This window comes from Mytilus trossulus, chromosome 14 (genome assembly GCF_036588685.1).
Source record: "Mytilus trossulus isolate FHL-02 chromosome 14, PNRI_Mtr1.1.1.hap1, whole genome shotgun sequence".
NCBI lineage: Eukaryota > Metazoa > Mollusca > Bivalvia > Mytilida > Mytilidae > Mytilus > Mytilus trossulus.
The window spans coordinates 45801519-45819642 of NC_086386.1; the positions used below are offsets into that span (position 1 = coordinate 45801519).

Genomic DNA, 18124 nt, shown 5'->3' on the forward strand with positions numbered 1-18124 from the left:
GGAGAATGTTTTGATATTCTTGCATTTGACAAAGCTGATAAGGACTCAGGTTTTATCATTATGATGAAAACTGAGTTGTGAGGGTCTTGATGGTGGTTCTTAATTATGAATTATAAAAATATAAGGACTTTTATTTTTTATCTTAAAATTTAAACTTATTCTAAATTTATTAATGGAGATAATTTAACTTTAAAAATTCTCTTTATATGCAATTATATGTTTCCTTAATTCTGTACATCGACCATTTCATTACTTAGTTCCTTTCGTCAATTACCTACAGTTATTTTTTTATGCTTTTACACCCATCTTTTATTAATTTTTATTTTTGTTCATTTTTTTTCTATTAATTATCATATATTGCTTTCACCATTTTTCTCTATTATTAATCTAGACGCTGAGGTGTGTACAATACAGATTAATAAATGGCACTTATTTTTCCAATTTACTCATCTTTTTTGCGATGTCGTGGGTACTTTAACTCTCCTTGTCGAAATCAAAGGTTTCTATGCTGAATATACTAGTAAACTCAGAATCATACTTGAATAATGTAGGAATCCAGTGTAGCTGGACATGCTTTTCGGATGACTTAACGTGTTATATAGTTTGATCTTTACACTACATGGAAACGTCCCGCACTTGTGATATTTGTGACAGGACTTTAGCTTTAAAGGTATATATCAACATATCAATTCTGTCACACTAACATACTTCATTTGAATACATATAAGTACTCTTACAGGCCCCGCAGGATAAATTAAGGTTGCATCCCATAACATTGTTTACAGTATCAAGTTATTAAAAATACTGCTTATTAGGTACTGAAAAAAAATAATAGTTTTATATGTCATTCTCCCAAAATTAAATCACTCTAATCTGTTAACCCTAATCAAAGTCACACATAATTATTAATAACACACACCATGTGGATAAATTAAATTATGTGATAAGGGTGTTCACGCGACTAACTTATTTTCGATTGAAAATATGGTATCCTTGACGCCAACAAAACTAGTAGGATGTTTTATGTTTGGCATTGTGTTGGTTTTGATTGGCGGAATTGTAGATATTCTTTACCATGAAATTTTACCAAAGAGGATACAAAAGGTAGGCTTAAAACACGTTTTCATTCGATACATGAATCTTCATATCTTCATATCTATCTGTATATTTATAAATACACTAACTTATCTAATCGAATGAAAGGATATTTCATGCATAACTATATATATTTATCATAAATTTATATAAACATAAGATGGTAATCATGTTGCTTGCACTCTGCTGCGGAGTACAAACAATGACATTATAGAGTTTAGAACGGCATAATTTCAAGTCTTTTCATTACCCGTACGAAAAACATGACGCGTAGCCGTACTGAGGAACATAATAATCATTTGGACTTTTCTTTAAATTGCTTATAATGGATAACTCGGCTGGACTTTCAGCGAAATAAACCGTGAAATATTTAAATTCGCAGGAGTCCAGTTCAGAGACTTTCATAAAAGTACGTCTAAAGAAAATCCAGCTGACATTTCTGGCAAAAATGTGGCCTCTTTAAAGTTCAACCGGACACTTCAAAGCTCGGCTGAACTTTAAGAAGTCCAGCTGAACTCTTAAAAGTTTGACTTTTAAAGAAGATCTCAGCAGCGGCTGATCCACTACAAATGGATGGAGAGTCACCCCCGCAGAACCCTCCCTCTTTACCACTACTGCTTATTTTTTCTTCAGATGGTGGATTCTTCTGATTTGATGTGCATCATGCATCTCTTGTTATAATCTTAAAAAAAACAACAGATGGCATAATGCATATATAATGTATGCTGCTTATTTCTTTTTCTTTTTTTCTACTGTCTGACTAGCAAAACCAAGAAATTGGGAATTGTGAAGCTAAATGCTTATATATACTCTATAAAATTTGTGGTTATAATTATAATGATTATATATTAAGCTCAATAACTTTAAAGTGCATAAAAATAAAGTACAGCTTTGAAAATCATGAATAACTATTTAAAGTAGTTTTTTTTTCTTTCTTTTTACTCTTCAAACATTAAAATTAAGCTATTTATAATGTTGTAATTATTTCATCATAATGTTGAAGAAAATAGAGCATATCAGATAATATCACCAAAATGGTGGAACTCAATACATTGTAGTTACCAGAATATGCAATCTAAAATACATGCAAACAGCAATCTTCCTAAATTGAAATTGGTGCATGTCAGAAGGATCCATCTTCTCTAATATAATGTGAAAAGAACTACTTCCAAACATTTGCTTTACATTCAATGTGAAATTCTCATTTTGTTCAAGAAAAAAGACACATTTTCCTGTTTATTCCAAATTCAAATTTTGTTGTATAATAATTGCAATACATGATGTTGTTTGAGGAGCTGTGAAATTTTTTTCTTCTTATGACTTCTTGCATATGTCTTAGTTTTAAATATGTGGTATATTAAAAAAGAAAATCAATTATTAATTTATTCAATCATGAAATGTTTAATAAAAGTGATAGTAATTGCAGATATATGTATTTTGAAATTTGTTATCCTTCAAATGGCCTCATGATCAACCTCTGTGTAGATGCTACTTCCTGTGACCTGTCCAGGGGATTTTATTTCATGAAAAGAAAAAATGTGAAATAATTGTTGAAAACATATTAACTGGGATATAATTTAATCAAAATTAAGTCATCTATATTAAATTACAACTTTCCATTTAATAAATTATAATGAAATTGGAAATCTAGGGAAAAAAAACATATTTTATAATTTGATCTGAAAGTATATTGTAAAAAAATATGATATCATCATTATTTCATTATTATAACTTTTTCATTTATAACTTTTTTCTATTTTGAAAGAAATTGTTCCTTCCATAGAACAGAATCCTAGTGACAGACTTTTTATTTCTGTTAGGGCAGATTTGGCTGATGGAAAGTCTAAATTCCTGCTCACAAATGACTGCCAAATTTTCTAAAACAAAAATCCTGCTGATCATTCTACAGAAAGAATAATTTTCCTCAAAAGTCCAGCCATGTTTATTTTCTTGTCAGTATTACAAAAAGTGCGGTCGGCCTTTTAAGAAAATATCGGCTGGCAAATAACCAAAGTATATGAAAAAGTACGTGTACGGCTCATGTCAGACTGGAATTTTCAAAGTCAGACTCAAGTCAAGTTGAAGTCCAGTTGAATTCCTGTTGAAATTTTCATACGGGTAGAGACTCTGTAAATTTTAGGATTCCTACCCTATATGTTCGGTATGACATTAATTATAATTTCACTTTTTTTTTATTTCACTTTTGATGATCTATACTGAACGACTTTAGAAACGCAACATTCGTTTTGTTGATTTATTTTACCAAATCTTTTTTGATTCTCTTACAACTACTTTTCATGCTTATCATGCTTTTTTCTCCTTACAAAAAAATCAAAATCTCACTTACTTGTGGTTATTGAAAATACCGAATTTTGAAGTCGCACGAATTTCTTACAGCGAAATTTTGGTCACATGAAAGATTGTTTCTGTTTTTTGGCTTTGTGAAACAGTTCTTTCAATCCTTTGCCTTACTTACTTTTTTTTGAATGTTGCATCTCCATTTTGCCAAGTCTGAGAAATAAAAAAAAAAACTGAATTAGCCCTTATGAATACTGCAAACATGAAAGCATAAATGTACTGCAACCATACCGTATGACTTCAGAAACTCGTTCTACTGTCCTTCCGACAACGATACAAGTAGACAAGATTTGTTGTCGGCCATCAATGAACAGATCAACGTGTAGTGACAATGAAACATCAACAGAATTTGATTATACAACGTCCTTTGCCAATCATGTTTACGGACGCAACGTCAACTGCTAACCAAATTGCCGAGTGCGAGATTCATACCATAAATGCTTCCCATGAACTGCATTGCCAAAGAATTGACTGACGGAAAACCTGTAAAGCCCTCAAGTTTCAACCGCATAATTGCCAAAACCAATTAATGGATTGAACAAATAAAAAATCAGAAGGTGTAAAACAGAACCAAAAAATGTCAGACAGAATTTGTTGACCTTTCTGACAATCACTTTGGCGTTAGTAACAGGCAGTCATCGCTTTTGACGTTGACACATTCATTCAAAAATAACACAAGCATAATCTAGTGTTGCGTTTCTAAAGTCGTTCAGTATATTATACCGGTATCCAAAAGAAGAGAGTTTATTTTCAATATTAGTTTTAATGTAGGCCTGTTTGCTTTTTGATATATGACTGCGATGAAAAAAAATTAATAATAAGGTACCCATCAACGGCTGTTCATGGCTGTTTCAACTTCATCAACGTATGTCTTTTATAAATATTTTATTGCTTTTGTCATCATTAAGGGAATATTAGATTTTGAAATGGCAAAAGGGCTCATTTAAGAATATAGAGTTACAGAAGAATCGCCACGAAAATATGATTTGAATTTTAAAAAGGCACAAGAAAATGTGATATAAGAACAAGTTAAACTTTACAAATAGCGAATTCTTTTTTAAATCCGGGAAAGTTTTCCTCTTAAAACATTAAATTAGTTTAATATTCATGTACATGTACAACTTTCGCCCCAAAAGTCTTCTTTTTAAACAGTTAAAAGATTGGACTTTTATACAGTACCATATGCATATTGGTAAAAAAATTCATAAAACGGGTTAAAACCAGCTGGAAAAAATGTACTTTTTGCCTTGATATGATCTGATCGCCATACATTTGATACCAAAACTATCAAAAATCACCAGACAAATTTTATAAGAGATAGATAAAATAGATATAGATATAGGTATGTCAGTTGATTTCAAAAACTGTTTTCTTTTCAAAACAGGAAGTGACTCTCGACAAGGGTTCCAAGATATACGATGATTGGGTTGAAAATCCTGTAACAACATACTTTCAAGTCTGGGTGTTTGATATTCAGAATCATGAAGAAGTAACAGAAAGAGGCGATAAGCCGTTTCTTGCCGAGAGAGGACCTTACACATATAGGTATCACATTTGTCTTAATGAATTGAAGTCAAGATGATTTACTGTATTTGGTACGCTGGATCAATCTTTCCCAGGAATGTTTGGATTCAAGTTATAACCTTTTTTACATGGAAGTGTAATAATTTATCAGCCAAATGTTCAGATTTTACATGGCAATTAAACAAGAAAAAGACCAAATAGTTCAAGGATTGATATTGCAATACAAAAGAAGTAATATATAACCAAGTTGTGGCCTGAATGAACTCTTCATAGATACCAGGATTAAATTTTGTATTTACGTCAGACGCACGTTTCGTTTACAAAAGACTAATCAGTGATGGTCGAATAAAAAGAATTAAAAAGTACAAATAAAGTACAAATTTGAAGAGCATTGAGAACCAAAACTCCTAAAGGTTTTTCCAAATACAGCTAAGGTAATCTTTTCCTGAGGTAGAAAAGCCTTAGTATTTTAAAAATACTTACTAAATATAGTTGCAATAAAGATTTCATTTCCATGACAAAAAAAACATCTGAAAGTGTTACCACATCTAGGAAATTGGAGATAATAACAATTTTCAGGTTTAAAGATTTGATGTTTTATAACAAGAGAAAGATCAATCGATGTACTCATGACTTCTTTGTAAATCAGGTGTTATTACTCTTTTAACATTTTGCCAGGGAATATCGACAGAAATACAACATCACATATCATGCAAATAAAACCGTGTCATATAGAGAGCTTCAGTATTACGTATTTGACGAAGAGGCTTCTGTGGGACCTGAGTCTGATATTATCACATCTGCAAATGTCCTGATGATGGTAAGTCAACATTATGGTTTTGTCGGGAAAAAAGGTGACAAACAGAGGTCACAGCAACCTATAAACAAACAAACGTCTATTCCATATCAACAGACCTTGATTATAGATTTTGGATATAACTACAGACACCAACGAGGTTCTTAATTAGAGACAGACACATCAACATTAATCTTTTTATGTCGTTTTGAATATTATCGGTATATTTATATGGATATTTGCCTATAATTATATTATGATGCAGCATTTTTTTATACAAATGTTATCACTGAATTGCCCATTTATACCGCGTATTAAAATGCACTTGAAAATTCATACAATATAGATCAAAACGCTTTTTATAGTTTTTATAGTTTGCATCTCGTTTCAGAGTCAGATTTGACATCTATTCGTGGTCGATAGAGAAATCAATTTTAAGTGAATTGATTGAAGATGGCACACATGTTAATTTGTCAATAGACATTGCTATAAGGACAGTTAACATTTACAGAGAAGAGCAAAACAAAAAACATTCTTTATTCGTGCTTGATTGTCATAGTAATTTGTTATTATGAGGACGTTAGCACAAAAATATGTCGTCGACATTTGGTTTTAGACAATCATCTGATATACATGTAATGTTTTCTTTATGACATGTTTTTCATTTTTGTTTTTATTAATAAACATTTATTTTTTAGACGCTGGCAGACATTATTAAACGAGAATATAGTTATGTAACAGAGTTAGCAGAAATTATTTTGGATGCAGCAGACGACAGCAAGCTACTCACTAAATATACAGTTTCCCAGTTATTATGGGGATATGAAGACCCGCTTTTAAAAAGAGTTAATTCTATTCTACAAAAATACAATAAAACCATTGATATTAGAATAGGACTATTTTATGGAGTAGGTATTAGAAAGTGATGAAATCGGTCAAACTAGAATTATTATTGATTTATCATTTAGAAAATAAACAAATCGTGAATATAGTTTAGCTGTCAATCAAAATAATTTTTGACAGCAAATTCTGTTTCAAACAACTTAATTCAATTTACATTGTTGTATCTACTAGTATTATATCTTAAAAGTTATTTTCTCTTATTGCGGAAACAAATTCTGTAGAAAAAAAATCAACGTAGAATCATGCTCATATGAATTTATAATTGATATGATACTACTATAACACATAGTAGTCCCAGAATGGATTTACAAATAACATGTAAATATTAAAATGCAGTTATACTTGTTTTGGTTGCATGCAAAATGCCTTCAAAACCATATATACAACTCAGGCTTTAACATAATTTCTTATGATTTCAGAAAAATAATACAGATGATGGTTTATACACAGTTTTTATGGAGAAGTCAAAATTAGGAGAGATTAGTCGCTGGAATAGGTTAAAGTATGTCTAGAAGAATTCAATTATTACGCACAATAGGGGTTGAGAATTCATCAAGAAACTTTAAAGTAAAATAAAATATTGAATTTGACAGCACTAACCCCATATTGGTTTTAAATTTTGAAGTTTCCAGCTCTCTATTTTCAAAGGGTGTTTTGTGAAACGTATAATCATGCTTATAAATAAAAGCCATGAGCTTGGTGGCGTTCAAATATTTTTATAACAGCAAGAAGTATAAGCTGATTCAGGATTTTAATCAGCTTGTTTGTTTGATTCAGTAAATATATATTATTATTTTACGTTAAAAAAAATCCACAGACATAAAGTGCTATGCTGTTATATAATTGATATGGACTTTTATGTATTTGTTTTTATTTCAGGGAGCTTCCACATTGGACAACAAAAACATGTCGCATGATAAATGGAACAGGTATAAAGTAACTAAAAAAATGCTGATTTTTTTCTTGAGGAAAGGAAAATACATTTGAAAATTTGCAATAAATAATCTATTACTGACATGGTCAAAAGGATTTGGCTTCACAATAACACATTTTTGAAAAAAAATATTTCTTGATCTTTGACGCTGCAAAGACAATAAAACAAGTGGTCTTAACGTCCAAGACGAGACAAAAGGATACAGTCTACCAAATAGTCTGCACTGAACTAATTTAAAAGCAAATCAGGAAAGGTTCTAACTTTGCCAGTAAAATCGCCATTATGATCTCTGGCATGTCATACAACATAAGATACGTATATGTCTAATGGTGGGCGATGGAATGTTTCTATATAAGAATAAGAAATAGCTGAAAATCAGTCCAATAACTAGTATATTGGAATGTTATTAATTAAATTACACATTATATTGCAAACATAATCCATTAAATATATTACCTTTACACAGTTTTTGAAATGTACAATTAATTTAACTAATTAATTAAATTACAATTCATTTACTAAAGTAATTAATTAAATTTATACACATTACATTTTATCACAATTTTATAAAAAAATAAATATATATTACATGTATGTTGGTGAACTGTTGTTTGCTCTTTGGTCAGGTTGTTGTCTCTTTGACACATTCCCCATTTCTATTCTCAATTTTATGAACAATCTATTATAGCATGTGTATGATATATACAGCTTTCAACACAGTTTAAGCATCACATTTGGTCATCATTAAGTGTGCAAATGTTTTCCCTTTTAACCTGCATACCTTTCGACAGGAGCTGACGTGGCATGTATTGTTAGTGCCTTTATGACTTATGCTTACAGGAGAGGGAGTTTGTTCTTATTAACTTGAAAATACATCAAGGGGATCCACAGACCTACATATCTTTGGTCAATAAAACATAACTATGTAAGCACACGTTATCTCTTGCAGAAGGCAGATTTTTCCATCCAGATGTTAAGACAAAAGACATATTATATGTGTTTGCATCAGATTTGTACAGGTGAGTGCAAACTATGTATATCACCTAACATCTTTGTTCTTCAATGCACAGGTAAAACGTTATCGATATCTCAAGATGTACTAAGAAAACTTAAAGGTATATCGACGAAAGCACTTCGCATGTACGAAATTAATAAAGTGTTATTTTCGTTTACAAATACTTTTCCTCAAATCAGTGGCAGTCACGAGATCTTGATTTTGCATCAAGGTATTTATTTTTGCTCCGTGCTGAAGATATAAACGTGGCTTTGAAATTAAAGACAATAATAAAGTCGTTACTGTTTCTTTGCTTTGTATTTTGTAACGTGTCTTTAAATATTAGATGTCATTAATTAATATTTTGTTTTTTCCATATTTTTTCTTCAGTGAAATATTATCATTAAACTCTACATTTTTCTTCCGATGTTGCAAACCGACCATTTACTAGAAGAACACAAAGGAATACAATATACGGGTTTTTTTCTTTTGATTTTCAGATCATTCTACCTGGATTATTTAGGAGAGAAGTCAATAAAGAACATACAATTATATAGCTTTGTTATACCAGATGAATTATTTGCTGTAACGGACGATAATGCTGGATTTTGTACTCCTTACGGTCATTGCACACCTGCAGGATTGCAGAACATAAGCTTGTTTAAACAAAATGGTTTGTTGTTCAGTCTCGACTTTAATACATTGAAACAGTATCTCACCATAAGTGCAAAATAATGAAAGACTGAAAGGTTATCTAATACTATATTTGGAGGACTATATTCAGATTATATTTTGATCAGTGAATTTGTATGTCGAAACAATTTGACCTTAAAAAAATATGAAAAAGGGCCATCGGTGTCTTGAATCGCAAATATGTTTACACAATATAATGTATTTGGAGTTAAACACAATAATCACCTTTTTCCTTCTTTTTTTTTAGACATCTACCTCTCATTAGTATGTCTGTTGAAATACTTTTTTTTGTAATCATCGTTCAACATATTCATATGAGGTTTACCTCATATCTACTTATTTTTCCGGCAGTGTTGTTTCATTTATCAAAATTTTACAGCTCTTATCTAAAATTTCAATTGTATTGTATATAGCAAGGCACACTTTGAATGTTTTATTTGGTAGATACAAAAAAGGCTTTAGATTTGATTTAAAAAAAAATCTCCATTCTTAGTTGGTGATAAATTCTGCATACACATTATTTTGATTTAGTATGTTTAATTTTTTACAGCACCCATCTATATGTCACAGCCACATTTCTACGCTGGAGATCCAGAAATTATAAACAGTGTGATTGGTCTACATCCTACACCAATAATACATCAAACTATTCTAGATGTAGAACCGGTAAAGTAATGTTTAACTAAATAGGTCTATAAACTCTCATTCTATATACATCTGCAAACAACAAAACGTAGCTAAACACATGTCTTACCTTAATGACAAATATGTTGCTGTCCTTAGTTAAAGACCCGAATAATGACATTCTTTTGGGTAAATCAATTTAAAAAAAAAAGCGTGATACGCCATTATTGACAATTCACCTTGAAACTCTGCACATACGCCAATGACACATATCAATAATGAAATCCTTAAAATATAGGTTTTTTTATATGTTTCTGTAAAGTATTAATCAACGATGAAGTACTTGCTGTTCTCTCAGTTTACTGGATACCAAAATAACTTTATCGTTCTTACAATCAATGTTTTTGGTTTTTATTTACATGTTTACCTCTTATGTCAGGGTTTTTTTTCTCACACTGTTGTCAATACGGTGGAATGTTTGCGACTGTCATACAAGTGAGAGGGTTAGCTAGCTTTAAAACCAGGTTTAATCCATCATTTTCTGCTAAAGTCGCCTGTACCGCGTCAGGAATATGACAGTTGTTGACCACTCGTTTGATGTGTTTAAGCGTTTTATTTTGCCATTAATTAAGGACGTTTTCGTTTAAAATCTACTCGGAGATTTGTATTTTTGTGATTTTTATTTAATGATATCACAGATAGGTTCCAATTTCGTTACAAAAATCCGGTCCTCTTGTCCTTGATTGAAACATCTCTACGAGTTTAATCACTGGATTTTCATTTTGATAAACATTAAACTATTTTACTACCCATGGATATATTTTTGATTGTTTGTTATTTTAGATGACGGGTATTGTAATGAATATAAATAAAAGACTACAGATTAACATATATTTACAAAATGTTACGAATATCAGGTATGATCGATCTTAAAAACATGGTCATGACACAAAACTTATCAGATATCAGGCTTAAACTTTTGCACGCCAGAAAATCGTTTCGTCTAGACAAGACTCTTCAGTGACACTCGGATAACAAATTTGGTTTTGCCAAATATATCTAAGAATTCGTCTATTCCTCAGTATTTCGAACACTACAAATGTGTTAAAAAGATAACGACTGCAACCAATAAATCAACAAAATATCCGTCTACAGTCGTTAATTATTTGCCTCCAGAGTCGGTTTAGTATTACAATTAGTAACAAGTTACATGATCAACTATGAGTTCAAACAAAATGGAGACAACTCATGGTTAGAAGATTCACATGAAACGTAGTTTTTTTTTTCTTTGATTGTGTCTTCGGTTTATTCGGAAACATGGACACGATACAAAAAAAGGATATATATATTTTAAATCTCATCAAGGATGCAGGTTTGATGGTGACGATTTCAATATACATCAAAACATGTTTTGTTTAATAAAGACAACAGTAGTATACATGTGTTCAAAAGTCATAAATCGTTTGAGAGAAACAAATCCGGGTCGATCGAAATACATCAACTATAAGAGGAAAACAAAAGGAACAGCAGTCAGAACTCAGTTTATCTTTATCTTTTATCTTTTTACAATATTTCGTTGTCCGGAGGAGAAAAGGAGAAGTGAACTTTCCGATCCCAACTTTTCTTTCAAACAGAATTTATTTAATGAATTTATCATTAAAAAAGCTTTCTGTTGTATTCCATGGAAATCAATTCATAAACAAATATCTGAAGTACAGTTGAAAATCTGCTGATTTTTTAAACTATGTGTTAAATAGAAAACCGAAAACAGTTCTTCTTGTTCAATAATTTGTGTTCTGATTTTTAGAGATTCTGCACGTTTTAAAGATGGTCTGTACTTACCTATGGCTTGGGTAAATGAGGTTAGTATAAATGTATTGTATTTTTCAATTTATATATAGATACATATGAAAATTTAAACAATGTCATGGTAAAAAGTATTTGAGATTTTGTTTGAGAAAGTACCGGTTCTAGTTTTTGTTATATTCTAAAAGACGAACAAAGAAATGTCCATAATTTTATTTTTTGTTTACTCTATTAATCTGATCTCTGAAAATAAATGAAATTCATTACCAAACTGATTAGATTCAATAGAAATTTTCTGATTTTATAAAATTGGATTTTGATAAATCGTGGTGTATCTTTATACCAGTTAAAATAACTCATCTCTTGAAAGAGATAAATTATATTCACACACAATAGATTGCAATACGATGAACATTGTTTGCAATATCCAATATAATTTGTCAATAAAACAGTTAAATATAAATGTATTGTGAAATTTATCCTTACATTTGGCTTCCTGCATACTATACCATCAAACATAAATATTTTCTACCAAATGTCAAAAGACAACAATATTTTCCTTTGCAGAGTGCTGGGTTGGATGACAAAAGTGCCAAGAAGTTTAAAAGTGAAATATTGCAGCCATTACAGTTGGCTCAGGGATTAGAATATGCCTTCATTATAACTGGTTGTTTGCTATCTGGCTGTGTGCTTTTATTTTCTTTCAAAAAATGTCTCTTCAATAATGTAAGTACCTTTAATAAATTCATAGTTTGGCATTAAGCAAACTGTATCTAAGGTGAGAAAAACGATAATGACTATTAAATGTTGATTAAATAAAAGGACATCTCTTCCATTGTTGATCTACACTGTGAAACTTTCTTCACTGCAATTCTATAGCACAACAGATATGTTATCTTGAATTATTTTAATTTTAGTGTCTTGTGTACAATTTGGAAATTAGTATGGCGTTCATTATCACTGAACTAGAATATATGTGTTTAGGGGCCAGCTGAAGGACGCCTCCAGGTGCGGGAATTTCTCGTTACATTGAAGACCTGTAGGTGACCTTCTGCTGTTGTTTTTTCTATGGTCGGGTTGTTGTCTCTTTGATACATTCCACATTTCCATTCTCAATTTTAAGAAAGAAAAGGTTGTGCATTAAGTGTTCATCTGTTCTAGTTGAAAATTATATGACGATCGACAGTCCATATGTCATAATATATATGAGAAATGGGGAATGTGTCAAAAAGACCACAAATCGACCAAAGAGTAAAAAATGTCAATGGGTCTTCAACACATCCAGAGAATCCTGCACCAAGAGGCGTTATTAAGCTTGCCCCTAAACCATTATGTGTACAAATAATTGTCATGTTTAGCAAACAACCGCTGAATTCATGACTACTATAATAGGGAAAAACAACAAATAATCTTAGACAGCTTGAAACTGTTTAAACAACACTGATCAACATTCAAAATTAATTGTTTGATAAGCAACTTATCAAGTGATCTGTTTAACACAGTTTAAACTTGAACTCACTACCTCTCGCAATTGAGGCAAGATGTCATCAAGACCACTAAGGCAATTACACTATACATGCATAATCAACTTTTGCTTGTAAAAAAATGTTTTCAAGGTGGTACCCAACACCCTCACTAAAATTAATTTGGCTCGTTTGATTTTCATAAAATTTTGGCAAAGTATTTACTTTGACCCTTTGACAAAAAAATAAAAATTTGAACCAACCAATTTATCAGAAAAATTACACTGGTTATATTGCAGTTTGACAAACACGAATTTTGATCATTGAGAAGCTTAATATTCCCTTAACAAGGCAACATAATTAAAACGTTTAGCCGATTTTACAGTGATCTCCATGTAGTGTTGGGTACCACCTTAATACCATTTGACCATTATTATACTGAAGAGACATGTATTGTCGAAATGCGCATCTGGTGCAGAAAAATTGGTACCGTTAATGTTATTATATGTACATTTTGTAGCATTGATCCATTTTCCCTTCTCTTTCAAACAGATAAAAGACTCTTTTACAAGTGATTTGCATAAAGAAGACAATAATGAAAACTCAAAGCTGATCAAACCCAATGAAAAAATATCATCCAATTCTAACAGGAAAGGACAAAAACCAAAAGTGATGTTTCAAGATGAAGATAATGACAAATAGTCGGTTGTCCATCAAAACAAAGTGTGTGAAAATTGCAAAACCAATTACTCCTCAATCAGACTTTACATATTACTTTTGTTTATCATCTACATTAGTATTGATAACATGGATCAGCATATATCATATTCTAGTCAATCCTAATTCAATTGCTTGTGAATGCATTATAAGCTTCTTTATTTAGAAGTGAAATTATATATATGTAAAAAGTCGATACATTATGTGTTGGTCTTATAAGAAAATTACCACAAGAGAATAAACCTTGCATGTAAATTAGTGCGGTGACAGATGGCATATTTTTTTTAATTTAACCTCCCTACCGAACACACACCTATATAATATATTATTTTAATTTTGACATTTTTTCTATTTCTACACTCAAGGTTATACAAACGATACTGTTTTGGCTTAGTAATGGTTTTTTTTATATACAAACCTGAATAATTAATATTTTTTTATCCCAAAAATGTTGGTTTTTTTAGTGATAGACTTCTCGTTGCATTTGTTTTTCACAATTATTGCTGCTTATTAGAAAACACACTGAAACTACAAATTTTTACAGAAGAATACCTAAATTCAGGTGAATTGTCCTTCAATTAAGTCAATGCTTTCGTATTTATTGCAATTCATTTTATGGTTAATTGATAGTACTGTATACAGCTAAGTCTGTTCTCAGAAAATGGCACAAGAAAATTGTGTGAATGTTTGGCAATAGGAAAGTGAACTAGATGTGATGCTATCTAATAAGTGTTGCCAACGATGACATTGAAAGAATTTAAGATGGTGTGTATGTCCCCTATAAGGTTTCCCTGGCATCTTTACAGACAAGCAAATGAATGTCATAAAACCTTCCTAAACCACTTACCAGTATTAGTATTAGATTTTCTATTAGATCTCTGTTAAATCTAAGATGGATTAATAGGGATGGTTTGAAGGCATTTTTTTCGAGGGACAAATGTCTTCGTACTTCATAAGATACCTTGTCTTCACATTTAACGGAAAACCTGTGTGCTCAATAGAACATACTTACTTTGAGCAGAAGCTTTCATGTACAGACCTGTGTCCATGAGTGAAATGTGTAGAAATATCAAAACATGTCTTGTGATGGTTGATGAAAATGAAGATGATAAGAGATAACGCTTGATGTGATATATAGCTTGTTGCACTGGTAGTCACTGCCTCAGGTTAGGGGAGGGTTTGTGCCCCTTTAAAAAACTGAACCCCACCACATTCTGAATGTGCATGTCTCAAGCCAAAGACTGTAATGCAGTTGTTGTCGTTTGTTTCATATACTATAATTGGTTTTTTTTCTTATTTATTTTATACATTAATCAGGACGTTAGATTTTTCGTTTGTTTAACACTTTCCTTGTCCGGAATAGAAGACTATACAGTGTGGATTATTCTCATTGTTAAGTGGGTCTCATTGGGGTCTAAGCGTGACGCGGGATTGCCGATTTTTTGTAAGCGTGACACGGGAAAATCAAGTTATTGTGTCGTGAAAACGGGAAATGAGGTCTTGCGGGACCTGGGAAATGACAAAAAAATAGAATTGCTTACGTACATAGTGTAAGCGGGATACGGGAATCTGACAAAACAGTAAGCTGGATCCAGGATCGGAACCCCCCAATAAGACCCCCTGTTAAAGCCCGTACAGGACTAATATTGTTAATATATGTATTAGTTGGTCTCTTTGTGTGAATGGTCTCATCGGCAATCATATCACATCTTCTTTTTTTTTATGGAATACTTTTGGAGTTTGTGGCAGTTACAGGGAGAAAAAATGGGGGTATAATTATGAAACCGATTAGGTATGCAATAGACATTTACCAGAGTAATATAAACAACAACAGATAATACTATAGTTAGGCAGCTTACCACACTAATCATGCAAATAGTGATACAAGCATGAAACTGTGTAAGAACATGCCTTTAGGTGTATGTAATCATATTAGGGGGGTAGCCACGAAAAAAAATCATCCGATCATGGCGGCCATCTTGGATTTTTGAAATGGCGTCTTCACAGCGGAAAGACATCATATTTATGGTTTGTTTTAGTTGTATTGTATTCAAAATGGAGTAAATCATTGTTATATAAGATAAAGTATCACTTTCGGTCAAATATCGGTCTATAACCCACTCCTGGTGTCATGAATATCCCGAATATGACTGTTTTATAACAATAATTATGTCAGTTGTTATATTCCACAAATCTTTGACTTATCTTCGATTACTACATTAGGTTCGATAGGTTATAGGCCAATAGAGGGCGCAATTTTATTCTAGTAAACCTTTTTGAGAGTGTGTGTTCTCATTGTTATAAGACGTGGCTCGGTACTTGTCTATCCGCAGTTCATATTTTTAGTTACGAAGTTTAATTTGCAATTCTGATCGGATATTGATTTGAAGGAATTCTATCATTATTATAAACACAATTCTATAATGATAATGTTGTTAATACATAAAATAACATAATAAGAACAGTAATCTTGAATTTTATACAATTTCTAGAATATTACTTGTGAGGTTTCTCTATGTAGCGTAAATTTATTCATGTTACAAACACACACTCCTTCGTGCACTTCTCTAATAGTTGATTAGTTTCACTCGGTTCTTGTTTGCTGTTGCATTTATTTATTGCTCAGATACTATTGCGTTATTGTTCTATAAGTTCATTGTTGGTTACTTTTGTTTATGTAATGTCTTTTACCATAATTATATCCTACATTGCTGATATTATCAATTTATCATTTGTGTATTACTTATTGTGTATTTCACTAATGTCTATATAATCATTGTATTATGATTTTTTGTATCTTGCCTGACAGGGGCCCATGCTTGGTAAAATAAAATAATGTCTAAATGTCTAATGTCTATAATAGTTACTAAATTTTTGAAATGGCGAAAAGAAATCGCTTATCAGCTTCTTCAGTAGATTAATGGGAAACTGATTGGACAAAATGTTGTTTGTGTCAGGAGGTCACAACAGACCTACTGAAATCGTCAGACGAAGGATATACAATGTTAGGCAAAAATATCCCTCTCTTTTATGAACTAAATGCCCTCCCTATCCCTCTTGATATTCGGCGATTAAACCACGGAGAGGGCATTGAAAGCAAAATGAAAAAAGAAAATGCCAAGTACCATAATTTGTGTAGGATAAAGTTCAATAACACTTAACTTGAGAGAGCACAGAAACGAAATATATCACCGATATCATTTGGAAGTTCTCGTGATTGTACGTCTCCTAAATTTTTTAGGTGTACTCCTCGTTTTAAAGATCAACAACAAAATCCAGTTAAAAATGTGCATAAATGTTTCATTTGTGATAAAGAGTCGCCTTTATCTGTCTTTAGAGAGGCTATGACAATGAAACTAAACCAATGACTAGTGGATTGTGCAACAGCTCTTCAGGATAAACAACTGTTGGCAAAGCTGAGTAGTGGTGATGTTATAGCACAAGAGATGAAGTATCACCCGTCTTGTCTCGCAGCTGTATATAATAGAGAGAGATCAAGGACGAGACAAACAGAGATCGAAAGCAGTTGGACACAAGAGGAAACCATAATGAAAGAAACTGCATTAGCTGAGCTGGTCACATACAATTTTGAAACTCAAAGAAACTCTGAAGAGTCGGTTGTGTTTTGATTAGAAGACCTGGCAAACCTGTACGAGGAAAGATTGGCACAGCTTGGTTCTTCTTCTGAACAGGTACATTCTACTGGACTCAAGAACAAGCTATTACGAAAGATGCCAGAATAAGAAGCACACACAAAGGGCAGAGATGTACTTTTGATGTTTAAAAAAGATATAGGACCAGCTTTATCGTTTGCTTGTGATTATAATGACACCATGCATATGGCAAAGACGCTCGAAATGATTCGTTGCCAATTAGCTACAATGAAGACAACTTTTTCTGGATCCTTGGTCTCTGAAGATATCGATGATAGCATACTCCCTCCATTGTTACAGTTGGTGAAAATGATTGAAGATGGACCTGATATCGAATCGCAGTTAGATAACGTTTCTACAAGGTCTGACTTAGCCTTGGCCCAACTGTTAATGTTTTAATGGCAATATACCAGGCTCATAAACAGAATAACGCTATTGTTAAAGGTGTTGGTGGTGCTGTAAGGCTGATCGAGGATCCAGCCGCTTTGCGACGGTAGATGGTGGCCGGACCAGAAACCAGTAGACTGATAAACCAGTTCGAGGAATATTCGTCCAGAAGAAAGA

At 31.9% G+C, this 18124-nt stretch overlaps 1 protein-coding gene across 1 annotated transcript; it reads left to right on the forward strand.

The window, feature by feature from the left end:
- The first annotated feature begins 951 nt into the window (after positions 1–951).
- Positions 952–17536, forward strand: LOC134697810 (lysosome membrane protein 2-like). Its single transcript, XM_063560097.1, has 13 exons — positions 952–1104; positions 4838–4998; positions 5656–5797; positions 6472–6681; positions 7096–7178; positions 7556–7605; positions 8560–8629; positions 9105–9277; positions 9848–9963; positions 10765–10838; positions 11729–11783; positions 12295–12412; positions 17295–17536. Exons 1-13 carry the CDS (start codon positions 985–987, stop codon positions 17534–17536), a joined length of 1614 nt encoding a protein of 537 aa, XP_063416167.1. The 5' UTR covers positions 952–984.
- Positions 17537–18124: the final 588 nt, after the last annotated feature.

What these genes read in the sequence shown, in the direction of transcription:
- LOC134697810 (XM_063560097.1), top strand. Translation starts at nt 985, where the DNA reads ATGGTATCCTTGACGCCAACAAAACTAGTAGGATGTTTTATGTTTGGC. An exon ending in GAATAGGACTATTTTATGGA is followed by an intron (nt 6,682 to 7,095) that starts GTAGGTATTAGA and finishes TTATGATTTCAG; the next exon opens with AAAAATAATACAGATGATGG. An exon ending in CTATGGCTTGGGTAAATGAG is followed by an intron (nt 11,784 to 12,294) that starts GTTAGTATAAAT and finishes TTTCCTTTGCAG; the next exon opens with AGTGCTGGGTTGGATGACAA.